The following is a 20,215-nucleotide window of genomic DNA, read 5'->3' as shown; positions in this document are numbered from 1 at the left end:
TTTCTTTTTCTGCCCCCCTTTCCTTCCTCTGTTTCTGGCACCCCATTTGCAGGTCACTCTGCCCCTTATCTGGGCCTGCCTCGTTTCTGGCCCCGCTGCTCTGAAGCAGTTCAGTTCCCGGGCTCCTCGGCGGCTGCCCTCCCTCCACCCTGGCCCAGGGCCCAGGGCCTCCCGGGGGACCTGCCCCAAGAGGGTGGAGCCAAAGGGGGTGCTACCTGGCCGCCCAGTCCCAGGGCCGGAGCTCAGGGAGACCAGGAGCAGAGGCCTCCCCACCCTCCGTACGCTGGTCTCTCTGGCCAAGGTGCTCCAGCTGCTGGGTTCAGGCCTGTGGTGACAGAGCCGGGACGTGGCTCCCACAAAGGGGCTGAAGAGAGGCCAGCTGCTGACCATAGGGCCGAGTGGCCTCCCTGTGGCTTGTGGCTCTCACAGCACGGCCACTAGGTTCCAGAGGGACCTTCCCAGAGCCAGTGTTCCAGAAGACCACTTGAGAGGTTTTAATAGTTTCCCTGAGGAGACTTCCCTGGTGGTGCAGTGGTTAAGACCCCCTGCTCCTCAGGGAGATCAGCTCCGTGCTCTGCGACAACCTAGAGGGGTGGTGTAGGAAGGGTGGGAGGGATGCTCAAGAGAGAGGGGATATGGGGATGTATGTATACTTATGGCTGATTCACTTTGTTGTACAACAGAAACTAACACAGCATTGTGAAGGAATTATACTCCAATAAAGATCTATAAAAAAAAAAAAAGACTCCGTGCTCTCAATGCAGGGGGCCTGGGTTTGATCCCTGGTCAGGGAACTAGATCCCACATGCATGCTGCAACTAAAAGTTTACATGCCTCAACTAAGGAGCCCACCTGACACAACTAAGACCCAGCGCAACCAAAAAAAAAAAAAAAGTTTCACTAATGTGTCATTTATCCTAACACACGATGAGCTGCACACAATCACAGTGCACAGTTTTAGAAGTTTGTGCAGACAATACACCCTGAAAGCATCACCCCAGGCAAGATGGCAAACATCACCCCCCCAAAGTTTCCTCCTGCCCCTCTTCGTTCTCCCCATTCTCGGACAATCACTGACAGGCTGTAGATTCCTATAGATTCATTTCATGGATTTCTTATGGATTTCTAGACTCTGTACTTTCATATGATGGAAACATGTAACGTTCTCTCTTTCTGTCTGACTTCCTGGCTCAGCATAAGTACTCTGAGGTCCATCCAAGTTGCTCACGACATTTAACGCTGGGCACCATCCCATTTTATGGACGGAGATACCTCAGTGTGCTTGTACACTCACTCCCTGATGGACATCAGGGCTGTCTCCAGTTTGGGGATATTACAAATAACGCTATGAAAACTCGTGTACAACGTTTGTATGGACATACACGCACTTTCGTTTCTCTTGGTAAAAACCACTAAGAAAGTGACAAACTGTTTTCCAAAGTGGTTGTACCATTTTCATCCACTGGTAGCAGAGGAGTTTCAACTCCCACCAGCACTTGGTAGAGTCAGTCTTTTTAACTTTAGCCATTTTCATAGTGTGTAGTGGGGTCTCACTGTGGTTCTAATTTACATTTTCCTAATGACTAAAGATGTGGAGCATCTTTCATGGGCTTACTTATTTGTCATCTATGTATCTTCTTTGGTGAGGTATCTGTTCAAATGCTTTGACCATGTTTTTACAATTAAATTGTTTTCTTTTTATTGAATTTTGAAAAACATAACCCCACCAACCTATTTCAATTTTCCTTATGGGAAGATTTCAGTTTAGTTTAGTTTAGTTCCTTTTTTTTTTTGGCCACACGGCATGCGGAATCTTAGTTCCCCAACCAGGGATCCAACCCTTGCCCTCGGCAGTGAAAGCACAGAGTCCTAACCACCGGACCGCCAGGGAATTCCCAAGGGAAGATTTTAAACTAACAGTTCCATTTCTTTAATAGATACAGGGCTATTCAGGTTATCTTCTTCATTGGTGAGCTTTGGTAGTTTGTGTTTTTCAAGGAATTTGTCAAAGGTATTGGCATAGAGCTGTTTATAATATTACCTTATTATTCTTTTAATCACTATTGATTACTAATTGTTCATGTTTTCTAAGTTATGCATTTAAGGCGATAAAGTTTTTCCTCTGAGACTGACTTGGGCTCTATTCCACAAGTTGTTGACCAATAGTGTTCTCTCATTATTTGTCATTTAAAATTTTTAATTTGCTCTTTTACTCAAGAGTTAGTTATCTGAAGACTTTTTTTTTTTAGTTTCAAACTATTTATTAATCAGTGTAAACCCCATCACAATACACCAACATGATTTTGTGCGTTTAGAGGGGAAATATTTCCTGGTTAAGTGGAAAACTGTGCGGATGGCTTCTGGAAGACCTTCATTCTAAACTGCTTTTCAGTGAAACATTTCATTTAGAAGTCTGGACCTTCTTTCTTCAGTTTGCTGTAATCTACATTCACTGAGTAGAACTTGTACTGATCATTGGGACCCAGTTTGTTCCAGGGTTCTGGGTTATTCTCTCTGTCCCAACTGACATCTGGATTGAACAATGCCAGGCGCAAAACATACAGCGCTGCTCCAGTACCTCCCGGTCCAATAAATATGAAGAGGGGGATCAAGCTAGGATGCTCCTTGGCCTGACCGATGATCTGGCAGATCATGGTTGCAACAGAAGCCTCTAGTCCAGACGGAGAGAACGACAAACGTGCAAAGCCTCTTATTTTTTAAAATAAGACAAATCCATAATCATAGCTGGAGACTTCACCACCTCTCTCTCAGTAGTTGACAGAAAACTAGACAGAAAATCACCCGGGATGTAAAAGACCTCAGCATCATCAACCGACAGGATCTAATCGGCATTGATCAGACATTCTACCCACAACAGCAGGACACAACTTCTTTTCACAACACAGCGTACTAGCCACCATACAATCGTGATCATGGCAAGCCACCAGGAGTCACTTGGACACACATTCTGTTGAAACGCCTCAACAGATTTAAATGAGTTGAAATCATACAAATGATGTCTCTGACCACAGTGGACTCGAACTAGAACTCTTCAACAGAAAGATAACAAGAAAATCCAAACACTTGGAAACTAAACAACACATTTCAAAATCATTAGTAGGTCAAAAGAGGGAAACTACAAAATAAGTTGAACTGAATAAAAATGAAAATACAACATACAAAAATGTGTGGGCAGCAACAAACAGGGTTTAGAGGGAAATTCATAGCATTAAATGTTTATATTAGAAAAGACTATGTAAGAATGTATTTTTCAAATGAAAAAAATGTAAACTTCTACCTTATGAACTAGAGAAAGAAGAGCAAAAATAAACCGAAAGCAAGCAGAAGGAAAGGAAATTCTAAAGGCAGCAGAAATCAATTAAAATGTAAATGGACAAATAATAGAGAAAATCAATGAAACAAAAAGCATTTCTTTGAAAAGATCAATCAAATTGACAAATTCTAGAAAAACTGATAAATGGGGACATCACTACAGATCTTTCAAACACCAAAAGGAAAGTAAGGGAATATTACAAACAACTATAAAAAGTTGACTATTTAGATGAAATGGAACAAATCCTAGAAAAGCATAAATTACCACAACTTACCCAATTTGAAATGGATCATGGGAATAGCCGCATAATTATTATGGACATTGAACTCATAATTTTTAAAATCCCAAAGAAAGAACTCTCCAGCCCAGATGGTTTCATGGAGAATTCTACCAACATTTAAAGAAAAATTTTACACAATCTCGTCCAGAAAATAGAAGAGGAGGAGATACTTCTCAATTCATTTTATGAAGCTAGTATTACCCAGATACCATAACCAAACAAAGACAATACAAAATAAGAAAACGAGAAAAAAAAATTCTCGTGATATAGATGCAAAAAACCTACAGCTAACATTATACTTAACAATGAAAGACTGAATGCTTTCCCTGTAAATCAGAACGAGGCAAGGCTGTCCACTCTCATCACCTTTATGCAGTGTAGTACCGGAGGTTCTAGCCAGTGCACGAAGATGAGAAAATAAAATAAAAGGCAGCCATACATGAGAAGGAAGAACTAAAACTGCCCCTATTTTGGATGATATGACTATCTATGTAGAAAATCCCAAGGATGCTACAAAAGAAGAAAACAAAACAAAACAAAACACCTCCTAGAACTAAATTTTTCTTTTTAGTGTAAAAAGAAAGTTGTTTTTTGTTTTTTTTTTAAGAATGTCATATTCTTAGAAACTAAAATGTGCTCCCCTAAATAACAGCTGCTGAAGAGACAACCACAACAGAAATTATGAAAAATTTAGAATTGCCCAACAACGAAAATATGACACATCGAAAGTTACAACACTGAAGGGAAGCTTATAGCCTTAAATGCATTTATCACAAAACTATGTTAAAAAAAAAAGTATCTAAGCATTCAACTTAAGCAATTACAAAAAGAACAGAGTAAATCCCAGAGAGAGCAGAAGAAAGTACCAAAGATAAGACAGAAACGAATGAAATAGAAAATGACTCACAATAACTCAAAACTGGTACTTTAAAAAGATGTGTCAGGGCTTCCCTGGTGGCGCAGTGGCTAAGAATCCGCCTGCCAGTGCAGGGGACACGAGTTCGAGCCCTGGTCCGGGAAGATCCCACATGCCGCAGAGCAACTAAGCCCGTGCGCCACAACTACTGAGCCTGTGCTCTAGAGCCCGAGAGCCACAACTACTGAAGCCCGCGTGCCTAGAGCCCATGCTCTGCAACAAGAGAAGCCACCGCAATGAGAAGCCTGCGCACCGCAATGAAGAGTAGCCCCTGCTCGCTGCAACTAGAGGAGGCCCGCACTCGGCAACAAAGACCCAACGCAGCCAAAAATAAAATAAAAATAATAAAATAAAAAAAAATAAAAAGATGTGTCAAATCATCACACCACTAACACGTCCAACAAGGACAATGAGAAAAGACACAAATCTGCAACGAGAGAAAACATACAAAAGAAATATTAGAGACTGAAATTATTAATGAATCCTACAAACAACTTGACACCAGTACATTTGAAAGGCAAGAAGAAATGGGTAAGGCTCTATAAAAACACAGAGGCTGAATGTACACTGGGACAATGGCTATTAAATACGCCAACAGAACTTGGCCGGCCCCAAACGGCCAGGACTTGGCCAACACCTGCCAGCTTCCCTAATTTCTGCCTCCGCTTCCAGCTCAGGACCAATCAGAGAAAGCCAAGTAGGCTCCCCTAAGCAACCACACAGGTTGCAGCACCTTCAGTTGGCCGCCCACAGCTTCCCCGAGCCCACTCGGGGCACATCTGAGCCCCCCTTTCACTATGAAGCTGTCCCCTCCTCTGCCTGCCTTTGAGTCTCTGCCAACATGCAAGTGATGGGGCTGTCTCCCTGCTAGAGCAAGCTGAGTACACAGCCCCGCTTGTTCTCATTTGCGTGGTCTTCGGTTATAGCCACAATATGTATTACCAAAATTCACACAGGCACACCAGATCTAGCTGGTTTCACAGGTGAATTTTTACTAAGCGTTCATGGAGCAGAAAAATCGCTATCTTAAAAACTTCACAGAAGGCTAGCATGATCTCAACTCCAAAATGAAAATGAAAAGACCAATCTAATTTCTGATCATAAATGCAGCAAGCCTAAAGAAACTGTTAATAAACTGAAGTCAGCTGTATATCAAAAATGTCAGACCTCTGATCATGCTGGACTTAGAGCAGGATTTCAATGCCAGCAAACTGATGAATGTACTTCCCGATCCAGGCTAAAGGAGAAAAAAATCCACGATCACCTCAGTAGTTGCAGAAGGAGGATCTGAGACAATCTAATACTCATTTGTGATTTTAAAAAAATCGCCTGGCAGCCTAGGAGTAGAAGAACAACTTCTTGATCTGATAAAGGGCATTGTCTTCAAACAATATAGTAAAATTAACACCCATCAATTATAGGAGGAGAGATAGACATTTGATTATATAACAAATTTTGGAATTATGCATGGCAAAAGATTCTATAAAGAAATACACACACATGGGACTTCCCTGGCGGTCCAGTGGTTGAGACGTCGCGCTTCCACTGTGCAGACATGGGTTCAATCCCTGGTAGGGGAACTGGGTTCCCGCAGGCCACGTAGTGTGGCCAAAAAAAAAAAAAAAAAAAATGCAAGAAATACACACACAAACATGCACACAACAGACCAGAGAAAACATTTGCAAAGTATACAATAAAAAGTTCCTAATATACTAATTGCTCTTACAAATTACCGTACTAAGAAAAAACCACCTGATAGGAAAATGGGCTAACACTGCAAACCTTTTCTGGGCTGTACACCCTGCATTAATCAGGAATCTTTTGATTACATGGTACAGAAACCCAGTTCAAACCGACTTGTGCATGAGGGAATGTATTGGCTCACCTGAGCTTCCGGCATGGCTCAATCCAGGTGCTTCATCCATTTCTCTTTTCCTGTCTCAGTCCTGCTTTCCTCCACATGGCTTCATTCCCAGGCAGTCTCTCCTCAAATCCTGTCCACATTCTGCCAGCTTGGATTCCCCATGGAGAAGGGGACAGCAAAGACCTGGATGACCTCTCACTGCCCCCACCTCAGCCATTTGCCTGCCTGAATCAACTTCAGCTGCCAAGGACAGGCTGGCCCGCCAAGCCTGGGTTTTCAGCTTCCCCCAGACTGAGTGGGGAGAGAATCCCCAAAGGGAAACCAAGATACTCTCACCAGAAAAGCGGGGACAGACCGGAGACTGCTGTGTAGGCAAAAGAGAGTGGGCCCATCGCAACCCCGTTTAGAAATTAAAACAAACAAAAAATAAAGAAAGAAAGAAAGAAATTAAAACAGCTCCGGATCCCCTTTCTGCTCAGAGAATTTCTTCTTCCACCAAATGATTTGGAACATCTATTACATGCTTTAAAACACAGAGTACTTGCCCTCCTGGGGCGTCCAGACCTGGATTCTAATTAACTAATTGCACAAACACCATGGAAGCAAAACAAGAAAGGAGTTCCGGAGCCTGCTGGGTCTGAGACCTGAAGAAAGGCGGGAGAGAGGCAGGAGAGCTCCAGCCGGAGAACCGACCACTCGCTAAACCCCTGCGGTGGGCGGGAGCTCGGGGCCTGAGTCCCAGGATGGAAGCCTGTGGGCGGAGGGCGGAGGGCGGAGGGCGGGCTGACAGGGCCTGGGCTTTGCGGTCAGGAGCAGTTAGAGGGCCTTAATCAAGGTAATGACTGGGTCAGGTGTGGATATTAAAGGATTTCCTGGGCTAGCAGTTCATCACACAATTAAACATAGAGTTACCATATGACCTAGCAATTCTTCTCCTAGGTTTATTCCCGAGAAATGAAAATATGTGTCTACATGAAAAGCTGTACATGGGTGTTCACAGCAGCCTTACTCAGTCCCCAAAAGGTGGAAACAACCCAAATGTCCATCTGTGTGTGAAGGGATAAACAAATTGTGATCCACCATTCAATGGGCTCCTACTCAGCCTTTAAAAGGAATGAGGGCCTCACACCTGCTACAACACGGATGCACCTTGAAGACATTAAGCTCAGTGAAAAGAGCCAGACACAGGACAAACAATGCATGATCCCACTACCTGAGGTTCCCTAGAACAGGCAAACTCATAGAGACAGAAAGTGTATTAGTGCTTGCTTAGGGCTGGGGAGGGAGGGGTGGAGGGCTGCGGGCTAGAAGGCAGGAGGTTTTCTTTTTTTTTTTTTAAGTCTTTGGCTGCACCTCGCAGCATGTGGGATCTTAGTTGCCTGACCAGGGGTCAAACCCGTGCCCCTTGCAGTGGACGTGCAGAGTCTTAACCACAGGACCACCAGGGAAGTCCCAGGAGGTTCCCTTTTGAAGTGATGAAATGTTCCAAAAATTAACTGTGGTGATGGTTGCATGGCTGTGAATATACTAAAAACCACTGAACTGTACATGTTTTTTTCGTATTTTATTTTATTTTTTAAATGGTTGCGTTGGGTCTTCGTTGCTGCACGTGGGCTTTCTCTAGTTGCAGCGAGCGGGGGCTACTCTGTTGCGGTGCGCAGGCTTCTCACTGCGGTGGCTTCCCTTGTTGTGCAGCACGGGCTCTAGGCACGCGGGCTTCAGTAGTTGTAGCATGTGGGCTCAGTAGTTGTGGCTCACGGGCTCTAGAGCGCAGCCTCAGTAGCTGTGGCACACGGGCTCAGTTGCTCCGCAGCGTGTGGGATCTTCCCAGACCAGGGCTCGAACCCGTGGCCCCTGCATTGGCAGGCGGACTCCCAACCACTGCGCCACCAGGGAAGCCCTGCCCAGTTGTTTTAAATTATATGCACCATGTCTGTGTCCCCGCTATAAAGTCGGCCCCAAAGGGAGGAGGGCTGCGTGTTTTCCCTGGCCGCGTCCCTCCAGCCATGAAGCCCGCCTTGGCCTGGCTCAGCTGAACTCCCTGTGGTTTGCTAAATGAATGAATGAGTGAACAAATGAGTGAGCGAGTGAGAGAGGAAAGAGGTGGGAGAAGCAGCTGGGCCTGGGTGGGTCCACCAAGTAGGCCAGTTGCCAAAGGGAAAGCTGGACATTCCCCAAGTGGCCGCTGGTTGGCAGCCTGGTGACACTGACAGCCAGGAGGGCTGGGAGCCAGAGGTGCAGGCAGGCTGGGCTGGGCGAGGTGGTGACAGAAAAGTTTGTGGCCCAGTGACAGGGATGCTGCCTGGCAGCCACCAGGCGGGGGCCTCCCTATGCCAGGCTGCATTCCAGGGTGAAGGGGGGCAACCAAAGGAAAAGTTGGCTGGAATGTTTTCCAGGAATAAGAACGGTCTGGAAAGTACGAAACTCCAAAATGCCAGGGTCCAGATCCCATCTAAGCCACCTGCACAGGGTGGAACCCAGGGGCTTCAGAGAGAGGGCGGCCGGGCCCAGGTGGTAGGAGAACTCAGGCTTCGGGGCGACGTTTCCTCCATACATACCCGCGGCCTTCCCGGAACTCAGCCAGCCTTGGGGAGAGGGGTGTGACCCGGGTCCAGGGCCAGACGGTCCACCAGCATCGCCAGCACCCAGTGCAGGCTACTGGGCTGATGGGAGAGAGGATGCAGACACCAGAGCCAGACCCACGATGGGGGCGTGGCAGGCAGGCAGGGTGCAGGGGCAACCCAGGAGGGCTCACAGCATGCTGAGGTCGGGCCTGGAAGGGCCAGCTGGGTGACTGCAGGGAGAGCACAGAGCCATTCAGTATGCTCTGAGAGCTCTCTGGGGAAGATGGAAGGGGGCGAGGCCAGACCCTGTGGCCAGTGTGTCCCACCAGGAGTATCTGTCTGTTCTCAGATACAGGGGGACAGTGGGGACTCTGCAGCAGGGGCAGGACCCCAGCTGGTTGTGGGGCAGAGTGTAGAAAGAAGGCTCTGGCTTCCTTTGGTGAATAATTTGGGGGGTGTGATGGTGGGGTTCAGGTGGGACACTGGAAGGCTGGAAGGAGAGGGTGCTGCAGAGGAAAGCGGTTACCGCAGGCCCTGGGGGCACTGGACGCAGGGTGCAACGGAAGGGTGCTGAGAGGGGCCTGTTCAAGTTTCCAGTGTGGCCGCCCCCCAGGTCTTTGCACCTTGCCCTTCAGCCTCCAACCCACCTCTCCTGCTCTGTGGGCGACCAGGTCCTTCCTCACACAAGCCAGCTGGGCCCAGCTTTATTTTCCAGACCCTATGAGGGTGACCAGGAAGCCCAGGACCCCTGTGGGGCTCCCTCTCTCCCAGCACCCAACACTGAGAGCCCCCAGTGAGGGGAATTGGAGGACCAGCCATCATCGCTTACACTGCTACCCAGGGCCACTGCAGGGGTCACACCTAGCAGCAGTGATTAGTTCTCTAGGGACACCCTGCACCCGGGGTGGGCCACTTCCCACAACAGGTCCTGGTGTCCAGGCTCGGCCCCAGAACCCGTCACCCCTGGAGGCCTGGTCACTGTGGGCTCTGCAGACCATCCCCTCCAGGGGGTCCACCAGGCCCCGGTCAGGGTCAGGGTCAGGTTGGACCCTAAAGCATTTTGTCTTCCCATCCATTTATCCTTCCAGCCAGTTAGTGGAGTTTCCAGCGACTCACAACCAGAAACATCTTCCCTGTTTCCAAGTGGACTTGCTGGATCACATGGTGATTCCACGCCTAACTTTTTGAGGTGCCTGTGTCTTAAGTCTTTAAGACCCTGGAATCCCCCACCTAACATAGAGGCCTCATAGTACCTTGGTGTCTTGGACTCAGGGTCAGCTCAGACCCTCATGTGCAGCTCTGGAGAGATCTGAGTGGCCTCCTCTCTCCTGAGTCCAGGCTTGGTCTGGAGTGTCAGGGAGGGGTCACCCACCCTTGACCTTTTTAGGGGATAAAAGTGAAGCAATGCCGTCACCGGCTGCCCACCCCCACTCCCTGAGGGGGCTCCTCTAAGCTGCCCCAGGACCCTCCCCCGGCATCCATGCCCTCATGAAGTCCTCTCCCCTGAGTGCAGACTGGACTCAGTGACTTGCCTCTGACAAATAGAAGGCGACAAAGTGACGGGACGTCCCTTGTGAGATTGGAGATTAAAGACTGTGGCTGCCATCTTGCTCAGGCCCCAAGGAAGGAGCCAGCAGCCAGCAAGGACCTAAGGATGTGACGGCCATGGGGGCCTGGAAGCTCCCTCCCAGGGCTTTCTCCATCAGCTGCAGGTTCTCTTGCAAATACACTGCCCAGCCCTCCTCGTTTCCCCAGCCTCTGTCATCCCCAAACTCCCAGGAGCCATTCCAGCAGCACATGAGGACAGATTTCAGGCATCCTTGCCAGGATTTGGAAAATGCCCCATATCAATAACTCCCCCTTCCCCAGCCCAGTTCCACTCCCCACTCCAGATCCTGAATATCCACTTTCCCTTCTCCAGGGTCCTGCGGGTGCAAGCCTGCTTGGCCACAGCTACCTGGAGAATAAGCCATCTCTGCCCATAGTCAGGTCACATGAGAAGTCACCCGTCATGACTTGTCGGGGGCCTGGAGGGGAGGCGGGCAGATCTCGGAAAGGACATCTGCCTCAGGTGAGGTCTGCACGGCCCAGGCAGCAGGAGGCTGGTCTCCTCCAAGCAGGTTTGTGGCCACTTCTGCTACCAGCAGTTTCGGGGGGATCCGAGTTCCAGCGCTGGGGGCTTCCACCCTGATACCCCGTCTGGGTCATGGGGTCCACCCTCTACTACGGATCTTGACACTGGCCCAGGAGATGGCAAAGCACAGCCATCCTTTCCTTTTCCCCACCACCCCAGGATCAAGTCTTTGGCCCAACTTCCAGCAAACCTGCCCTCCGGCTTTAGGGACTGTGACTCTACGTGCTGCATGGTGGCTGTATGAATGTCTTGGGGCTGCCACAGCGGGTACACAGCCTGGGTGGCTTAAACTACAGAGTCTTATCAACTCACAGTCCGGACGCTGGATGCCTGAGATCAAAGCGTCAGCAGGCTGGTTCCTCCTGAGGACTCTCCTGGGTGTGTAGACGCCGCCTTCTCCCTGTGTCTTTACATGGTCGTCCCTTTGTGTGTGTCTGTGTCCTAATCTCCTCTTCTTATAAGGACACCAGTCAGCTTGGATTAGTGCACACTCTGATGGCCTCATTTTACCTTAATTACCTCTGTAAAAGCCCTATCTCTAAATACAGTCTCATCCCAAGGTGCTAGGGTTTAGGACTTCAACATACACATTTTAGGGGGGATGCAATTCAGCTGGTAACAGGGGGCCCTGGATCTCACTGCAGCCCTGAATTGCTACTGGATGACCTGAACTTTCTTCAAGGCCTCAGGCTGGTCAATGTCTGATCCTTAACATTTCTGTTGCCCCCGTATCTCTCCAACGCCAGAGACAAAGCTTGCCTAGGCCAGTCCACTCCAGGCGAGCAGCCATCACAACGCTATCACCAGCGGCCCCTGAGGGATGGGAATTGTGGGTAAACCCCAGCTTCCTTGCCCCAGGGTTCCACCAATTCCCACTTCTCAGGGGTTGAATCCATCACTCAGAGAAGCCATCAGATTTTTCTGCAGGAAGTCCGTGGCAGAGATGGGCAGGCGCAAGTGAGCTCTGGGGCCGGCTGGAGGAGTGGGTGACACAAGAACAGGGAGAAAAAAAAAAAAAAAAAGAACAGGGCAAGCCAGTTGACGAAAACCAGCCAGGCCAGCCTGTGGGCCGTCTGTGCATCACTGAGAGAAGACTCAGTCCTGGGAGCACAGGGGAGCCATCGAAGGTTGTAAGGACACGATATGGTGGGAAGAAGTGAGAACAACCCATATGTGCTTGTGCTTCTGGGCGAGTCCAACTCGAGCAAAATTCCAGGCTTAACTCCCTAAGTCCTGGCCCCCAGCCTTGAGGGACCCCTCCCTGTCCTTCCCAGCCTCCTTGTCACACACCCCCACCCCCTGGTCCCACCTGGCCTGGCTCATTCTGCAGGAGCCCCGGGGGCCGTGCCTCTTCTGCTCCCACCTCACCTGTGCTCCGCATCCTGCCCCGATATCCCAGATGGGGGCCTGGGCTTGTCTGCCCCCATCATCCTGAGCTCCTGGGTCAGGGGCCGCCTGCCATGCTGCCCCTCTGTGCCCAAGCACCACCTGTCCACCTGTCCCCTGGCCTCCCGGGCAATGCTGCCCGGCCCCCAACCCCGCTGCTTTGTCGCTGACCCAAGCCTGGCCCCATCTAGGACTGGTGGCCCTAGGGCCCCTTCCTGCTGCTGCCATCCCTCTAAGTGGCTTGATTTGATTGAGCCGTGCTGGATGCCACCTAATGTGACTTTGCTCAGCCTAACAACATTGATGGTGGCTCAGGGCGAGAGGCAGCTGGCGAGACAAGAGGCCAGGACTCAGAGGGTGGGGGTCACTCGGGGAGAGAACGATGGCCGTGGGGGGAGGATGCTGCGCCCCTCAGTCCAGCCCTGCTTCGTGCGAGCCGGGACCAGGGCCCCTCCCCAGGACAGGCTGCAGGGGGCTGAAGGCCCTGGACCGGCCACTTCACCTCCAGAGCCTCGGGCTCCCCATCTATAAAATGGAAGTGGGGACCCCAGCCCTCCACAGAGACTGGTCTCCAGGCCCAGTGTCCCATTTGGTCAAGACGTGGGCTCTGGGCTTCCACCACCCCCACCCTCGGCTAAGGGTCCTCGGCAGGCTTGAGTTCTTCCGTTTACCTTTTCTGAAAGAGGCCACTTGCCCCCTCACCACCCACTGGCTGGGAGAATTCAGAAGGTGTGTAGGTGGGGCTGGCCCCGAGCCTGATCTGCAGAGGAGTCGGGTAAACACTGGCGGGTGAGCCGACGCTCCCAGGAGATGCGCAGTGAGTGGGGACAGGTCTTCGGTGCCCCAGAGGCTGTCTAGACTTGGGGATGGCTGTGGCTGGTCATGGGGGGCCCGGCCTCTCCCTGTCCCCGGCTCCCCAACACCTTTGAGCACACCACCTGCCCTCTGGGGGTGGGGTCTGGGCATGGCCCATTTGCACAGTGGCCACCAGAGCCTCAGTTTATCTTGAAGACACAGATGGAGGCTGGAGGGGAGTTCGGTGTGTGTGGGGGTCCCTGTCAGCAGGAGAGCGGCCATGGCGTCCAAGAGACAGAGGAGGCCCGCGTGAGGGGCAGTCTTAGCCGGATAGAGGGCTCGTGGTTGTGCGAGCGGATGCGCTTGGAGTGGGGCTCAGTAGTGACCAGCCAGGACCGTGGCAGTGGAACCCAGGAAGGCTGCTGAGGCCTGAGAGCAGCAGGGCCAGCGAAGGCCACCTGCAGGAGTTTCTTTGTGACCGCCTGGAGGGGTGGGATAGGGAGGGTGGGAGGGAGGGAGACGCAAGAGGGAAGAGATATGAGAACATATGTATGTGTATAACTGATTCACTTTGTTATAAAGTAGAAACTAACACACCATTGTAAAGCAATTATACCCCAATAAAGGTGTTAAAAAAAAAAAAAAAATCAAGATCAGGGGAGGAGGAGCCGGCTGGTCAGGAAGGAATGACAATGAACACCTGGGAGGAGGGACCTCGGCTCTGAGCTGCCCCAGCAGGAAGGGTCCACCCCATCCCAGACACATTTCCACCAGCTGTGACCCAGCACCCTTTTGCTTTACTTTAAGAAAATACTGAGAGTTCCCTGGCGGCCTAGTAGTTAGGATACCGGGTTTTCACGGCTGTAGCTTGGGTTCAATCCCTGGACAGGGAACTGAGATCCCGAAAGGGGAGAGTCCTAACCACTAGACCACCAGGGAATTCCCACAGCAGAAACCCTTAAATCCTGCTAGTGGTACTAAAAATCGGCATAATAATTTCAAATAGCAATGGGCCAATATCTAGGGAAATAGCATTATGTCTATTTTAAAAACTGAATGTGTAGTTAAAAGCCTTCCTACAAAAAGACAGCTCCAGGCCCAGATGCTTCACCAGTGAATTCCACCAACATCTAAGGAAGTAATAAGGCCAATTTTATACAGACTTCCAGAAAACAGAAGAGGAAGGAGTACTTTCCAGCTCATTTTATGAGGCCAGTATCATCCTGATACCAAAGCCAGACAACTTTCTTATTACAAGAAAATAAAATTACACACTAAAATCCTTAATGAACACAGATGCAAAAATCCTTAATAAAATGTTAGCAAATCTAACCCAGAAATATATAAAGAGGATAATATTTTTGACCAAGTGAAATGTATCCCAGGAATGCAAGGTTGGTAAACATTTGAAAATCAGTATAATTCAGCACAGCAATAGACAAAGAAAGACAAATCAAAAGATAATCTCATAAAAAAGAAAAGACATCTGTGTTTCCCTGGTGGCGCAGTGGTTGGGAGTCCGCCTGCCGGTGCAGGGGATGCGGGTTCGTGCCCCGGTCCGGGAAGATCCCACATGCTGCAGAGCGGCTGGGCCCGTGAGCCATGGCAGCTGGGCCTGCGCATCCGGAGCCTGTGCTCTGTGGCGGGAGAGGCCACAGCAGTGAGGGGCCCGCGTGCAGCAAAAAAAAAAAGAAAGAAAGAAAAAGAAAAGAAAAGACATCTGATAAAATTCAACATCCATTCATGATTTAAAAAAAGACTCAGCAAAAAATAAAAAAATAAAAAAAGACTCAGCAAACTAGGAGTGGATGGAAACATTCTCAAATTGATAAAGAGCAACTCTGAAAAAACTGTGAATAACATCATACTTACTGGTGGGAAATTGAATGCTTTTCCCCCAAAGATTGGGAATAAGGCAAGAATATGAGCTCTGGCCACTTATACTGAATGTTGTACTACAGGTCACGGCCCATACAATAAGTTACCGAAAAATAAATAAAAGGCACACAGATTATAAAGGAAGAAAACGTCCTTTCTCACAGACTGCACAGTCATCTCCATACAAAAACCCAAGGAATCCATACACACCAGTAGAACTAATAAGTGAGTTTAGCAAGGTCGAAGGTTACAAAATCAGCATACAAAAAAATCAATTGTATTTCTATATACTAGCAATGAGCAACTGCAAATGGAAACTTGACAAAATCACCATTGACTATAGCATCAAAAATAATGAAATACTTCCCTAACAAAAAATATATATATAAGATCTGTGTACTGGAAATGACCAAACATTGCTGAGAGAAGTTAAAGAAGACCCAAATAAATGAAGACATACACCTTGTTCATGGATGGGAAGATTCAGTGTCAAGATGTCCTTTCTCCCCAAATTAATGTATAGATTCAAATGAATCTCAATCAAAATCTTAGTAGGCTTTTTTGTAGCAATTGACAACCTGATTTTATTTTATTATTTTTTAAAATATTTATTTATTTATTTGACTGTGCCGGGTCTTAGTTTCGGCACACAGGATCTTTTAGCTGCAGCACGCGAACCCTTAGTTGAGGCATGTAGGATCTAGTTCCCTGACCAGGGATCGAACCCAGGCCCCCTGCATTGGGAGCACAGAGTCTTAGCCATTGGGACCACTGGGGAAGTCCCGACAACCTGATTTTAATATGCAAATGAAAATTCAATGAATCTGTATCACCAAAACATCTTTGAAAAAGATGAATAAATTTGGAGAAGTCACAGTACGCAGTTTCAAGACATGCTACAAAGCTATGGTAATGAAGAGAGCGTAGTATTGACATAAACATGGACATACATATCAATGAAATAGAAGAGAGAGTGCAGAAAGAGACCCACAACAATGGTCAAGAGATTCTCCACAAAGGTGCTGAGGTAACTCAGTGAAGAAAAGATACTCTTTTCAGTAAATGGTGTTGGAGCAACTGGGTGTATCTGCCAAACAAATAAGCACACATTGCGCCACACGCCAGATTAGCCCGTCGTAAGTCATAGACCGAAGTGTAAGAGCTGAAATGACAAAAGTTGAAGAGAAAACCTGGGACGTAAGTCATAGACCGAAGTGTAAGAGCTGAAATGACAAAAGTTGAAGAGAAAACCTGGGAGAAAGTCTTAGCCACCTTGGATTAGGCAAAGGTGTCACAGATGGGGCACAAAAAAGCACAAGTCCTGAAACAAAAATGTGATATTTGGATTTCATCAAAATTAAAAACTTCTGATCTCTGAAAAACTAATAAGAAAGCAGGGGGCTTCCCTGGTGGCGCAGTGGTTGAGAGTCCGTCTGCCAATGCAGGGGATGCGGGTTCGTGCCCCGGACCGGGAAGATCCCACATGCCGCGGAGCGGCTGGGCCCGTGAGCCATGGCCGCTGAGCCTGCGCGTCCGGAGCCTGTGCTCCGCAACGGGAGAGGCCACAGCAGTGAGAGGCCTGCGTACCGCAAAAAAAAAAAAGAATAAATAAAGAAAGTAGGAGAGTGACTTCCCTGGTGGTGCAGTGGTTAAGAATCTACCTGCCAATGCAGGGGACACAGGTTCGAGTCCTGGTCCAGGAAGATCCCACATGCCACGGAGCAACTAAGCCCGTGCACCACAACTACTGAGCCTGCGCTCTAGAGCTCTCAAGCCACAACTACTGAGCCCGTGTGCCTAGAGCCCATGCTCCGCAAGAAGAGAAGCTACCTTAAGGAGAAGCCCGCGCACTGAAATGAGTAGCCCCCGCTCGCCGCAACTAGAGAAAGCCCACGCACAGCAGCAAAGACCCAGCGTAGCCAAATATAAATAAGTAAATAAATTTATAAAATTTAAAAAAAAAAGAAAGTAGGAGAGCAAGCCATTGAACGGGAGAAAATATTTACAAAACATATATCTGGTGAAGGTCTTGTATTGGAATGTATAAGTAATTTTTTAAAAAGCCAATTTTTTTTTTTTTTCGGTATGTGGGCCTCTCACTGTTGTGGCCTCTCCCGTTGCAGAGCACAGGCTCCGGACGCGCAGGCTCAGCGGCCATGGCTCACGGGCCCAGCCGCTCCGCGGCATGTGGGATCTTCCTGGACCGGGGCACGAACCCGCGTCCCCTGCATTGGCAGGCGGACTCTCAACCACTGCGCCACCAGGGAAGCCCTAAAAAGCCAATTTTTAATCAGCAATAGATTTGAACAGGTGATTCATAAAAGAAGACATACAAATAGCAAAGAATCACATGAAGAGATGTTGACCATCATTAGTTTTGGGGGAAATGCAAACCAAAACCACAATGAGATACCACTATATATGTAGTGGAATGGCTAAAAAATCAGAATCAACAACCAAAAATCCTGAAGATCCCGAGAGAGCCGAGGGGTCGAGGCGGGGAGGGGGGACGCAGGACGGTGCAGCTGCTCAGAACAAGAGCTTGGCGGTTTCTTATAAAGTTAGTCAAGGGCCTGGGAACCACAGTCCCACTCCGAGGTGTTTCCTCAGGAGAAAGGAAAACACGTGTCCACACAAAGATCTGCACACAACCGTTCAGAGCAGAAGAGTTCACTATGCCAAAAGCGGGGAACAGCCCAAATGTCCACCAACTGGACGAATCACCAAACCTCGGGCCACCCATCCGGTGGAGTAGGACTCAGCGATAAACAGAAGGAAGCATTATTAGAGGCTGCAGCATGGATGGATCTCAGAAGCTTGGCAGTAAGTGAGGAGCCAGGTACAAAAGGCTACATGATCCATTTATATGTATTCTTGGAAAGGCAGATCTATAGGCAGAGAAATCAGGTGGGTGATGGCCAGGGGCCTGCGGGGGGAGGACAGACTACAGGGGGTCCTGAGGGAATGTGGGGGCAACAAAAATGTTCTACATCTTGTCTGTGGTGGTTACATGACTATATATTTGTCAAAACTCATTCAATTGTACATTTTTCAAGAGTATATCATGTCTCAATAAACCTGACTTTTAACACATGCTATGAAATTAATACATGTGTGCATTTGAAAATAAAATATGGTGTTAGTGAGTGTATGTACGGGAACTCTTAAACCCTGCTGGTGGGACCGTGAATGGGCTCATCATTTCCAAAAACAATTGGTCAATATCTAGTGAGGCTGAAGATGCGAAGATGTGCACCCCCTGATAGCACAGCAGTTCACAGCACCCCTCCCCGGGAGAGACCCTGCCCCCTGCATGCACCAAAGGCTTGTCCCGAAACGTTCCTTGCAGCTCTATTGTCATGGTCAAAAAAAGAAAGGAAAAGAGGAACAGGGAGGGGCTTCCCTGGTGGCGCAGTGGTTGAGAGTCTGCCTGCCAATGCCCCGGTCCGGGAGGATCCCGCGTGCCGCGGAGTGGCTGGGCCCATGGGCCACGGCCGCTGAGAATGCGCGTCCGGAGCCTGTGCTCCACAACGGGAGAGGCCACAGCAGTGAGAGGCCCGCGTACCGCAAAAAAAAAAAAAAAAAAAAAAAAAAAAAGGTCAAAGAGGGACAGGGAGGAAGAAAGCCAAATGTCCTCCAACAGAAACCTGAACAAAGCAGGTGGGTTTTCCCTGGACGCTGGAATATCATGCAGTTAAATAATCAAGGAATCAGGGTGGTAAGGGATAAATTTAGGAGTTTGGGATCAACAGTACTACATAAAGAAAAGACACGATATATAAAAGATAAACAACGAGGACCTACTGTATAGCACAGGGAGCTATATTCAGTATCTTGTAATAACTTACAATGGAAAGGAATCTGAAAAAGAATACAGGTATAGATATACCTGAATCGCTTTGCTGTACACCTGAAACTAGCACAACACTATAAACCAACTATACTTCAAAAAAAAATTTCTTTTTAAATAAACAAACCAGAGCCACCTGGGTCAGCATAAACGCAGCCCGAAAGCAGATATATCAGACCCGGTGCTTTAAGAACATGCCGCGGAATCGTAAATCAACTATACTTCAATAAAAAAAGGAAAAAAAAGAACATGCCATGGATATCATGAATCATTCCTATATTCGTTTAACAGAAGTATGAAAAACTGAGAGAGAAACACCCAATTCAGGGCAGTGGGAGTTCTGCGGGGAGGGTTGGAAAAGGTCTCGGAACATCCGGGACTTTAAGAAGAAACTCTCTACAGTAGCCACATTCTTCACTCTATCTCCTCACCTGCTGTATTTTCTTCACAGCCCTCAACAGAACCTCACGTTGCAGTAGGAATACACCGATCTGTTGGGTTGTGTATCGTCTGCCTCCTTCTGCTAAGATGTCAGCTGCCCTCTGTCTCCCAGCACCCAGAACAGTGCCTGTCACATTGCAGGGGCTCAATCGATGTTTGAATCCGTCTTGATTTGCACTGTTCAGCATTATCCCGACTTCCTGGCACCCCAACCAGAGACGGGCCCTCCCACCTGCTTCTGACCCCTTCCGCCCCCCTTCAATCCAGAGGCATAACGATCTGCATTCACACCGCAATTGGGTACATTTTGTTGGTGGAAGGGTCGGTGGGCAGCCCGGGGGAGGGGGGTGGGGGCTGTTATTACATTTCCTTATTTATACAGTCTCTTGGCGTTTTTAAAGGGCGCCGCCCAACAGAAATATTACGCAGCACAAGTGTGAACCAACGAGTCATTTCAAATATTTTGTATCCGCATTTAAAAAGGAAAGGGGGGACTTCTCTGGTGGCACCGTGATTGAGAATCCACCTGCCAATGCAGGGGACACGAGTTTGAGCCCTGGCCCGGGAAGATTCCACATGCCGTGGAGCAACTAAGCTCAGGCTCCACGACTACTGAGGCTGCGCTCTAGAGCCCGCGAGCCACAACTACTGAGCCCATGTGCCACAACTACTGAAGCCCACGTGCCTAGAGCCCGTGCTCCACAACAAGAGAAGCCACCGCAGTGAGAAGCCCGCGCACCGCAACAAAGAGTAGCCCCTGCTCACGGCAACTA

At 48.7% G+C, this 20,215-nt stretch overlaps 1 protein-coding gene across 1 annotated transcript; it reads right to left on the bottom strand.

Annotated features, from left to right (window-relative positions):
- Nucleotides 1-2,372: 2,372 nt before the first annotated feature.
- Nucleotides 2,373-2,696, bottom strand: LOC116745774 (cytochrome c oxidase subunit NDUFA4-like). The gene has a single exon (XM_032616806.1). It carries the CDS (start codon nucleotides 2,652-2,654, stop codon nucleotides 2,406-2,408), a length of 249 nt encoding a protein of 82 aa, XP_032472697.1. The 5' UTR covers nucleotides 2,655-2,696; the 3' UTR covers nucleotides 2,373-2,405.
- Between the last annotated feature and the right edge of the window lie 17,519 nt (nucleotides 2,697-20,215).

The sequence above is a fragment of the Phocoena sinus genome, chromosome 20 (genome assembly GCF_008692025.1).
Source record: "Phocoena sinus isolate mPhoSin1 chromosome 20, mPhoSin1.pri, whole genome shotgun sequence".
In the NCBI taxonomy this organism is placed as follows: domain Eukaryota; kingdom Metazoa; phylum Chordata; class Mammalia; order Artiodactyla; family Phocoenidae; genus Phocoena; species Phocoena sinus.
This window is presented reverse-complemented; position numbering and strand designations above follow the sequence as displayed.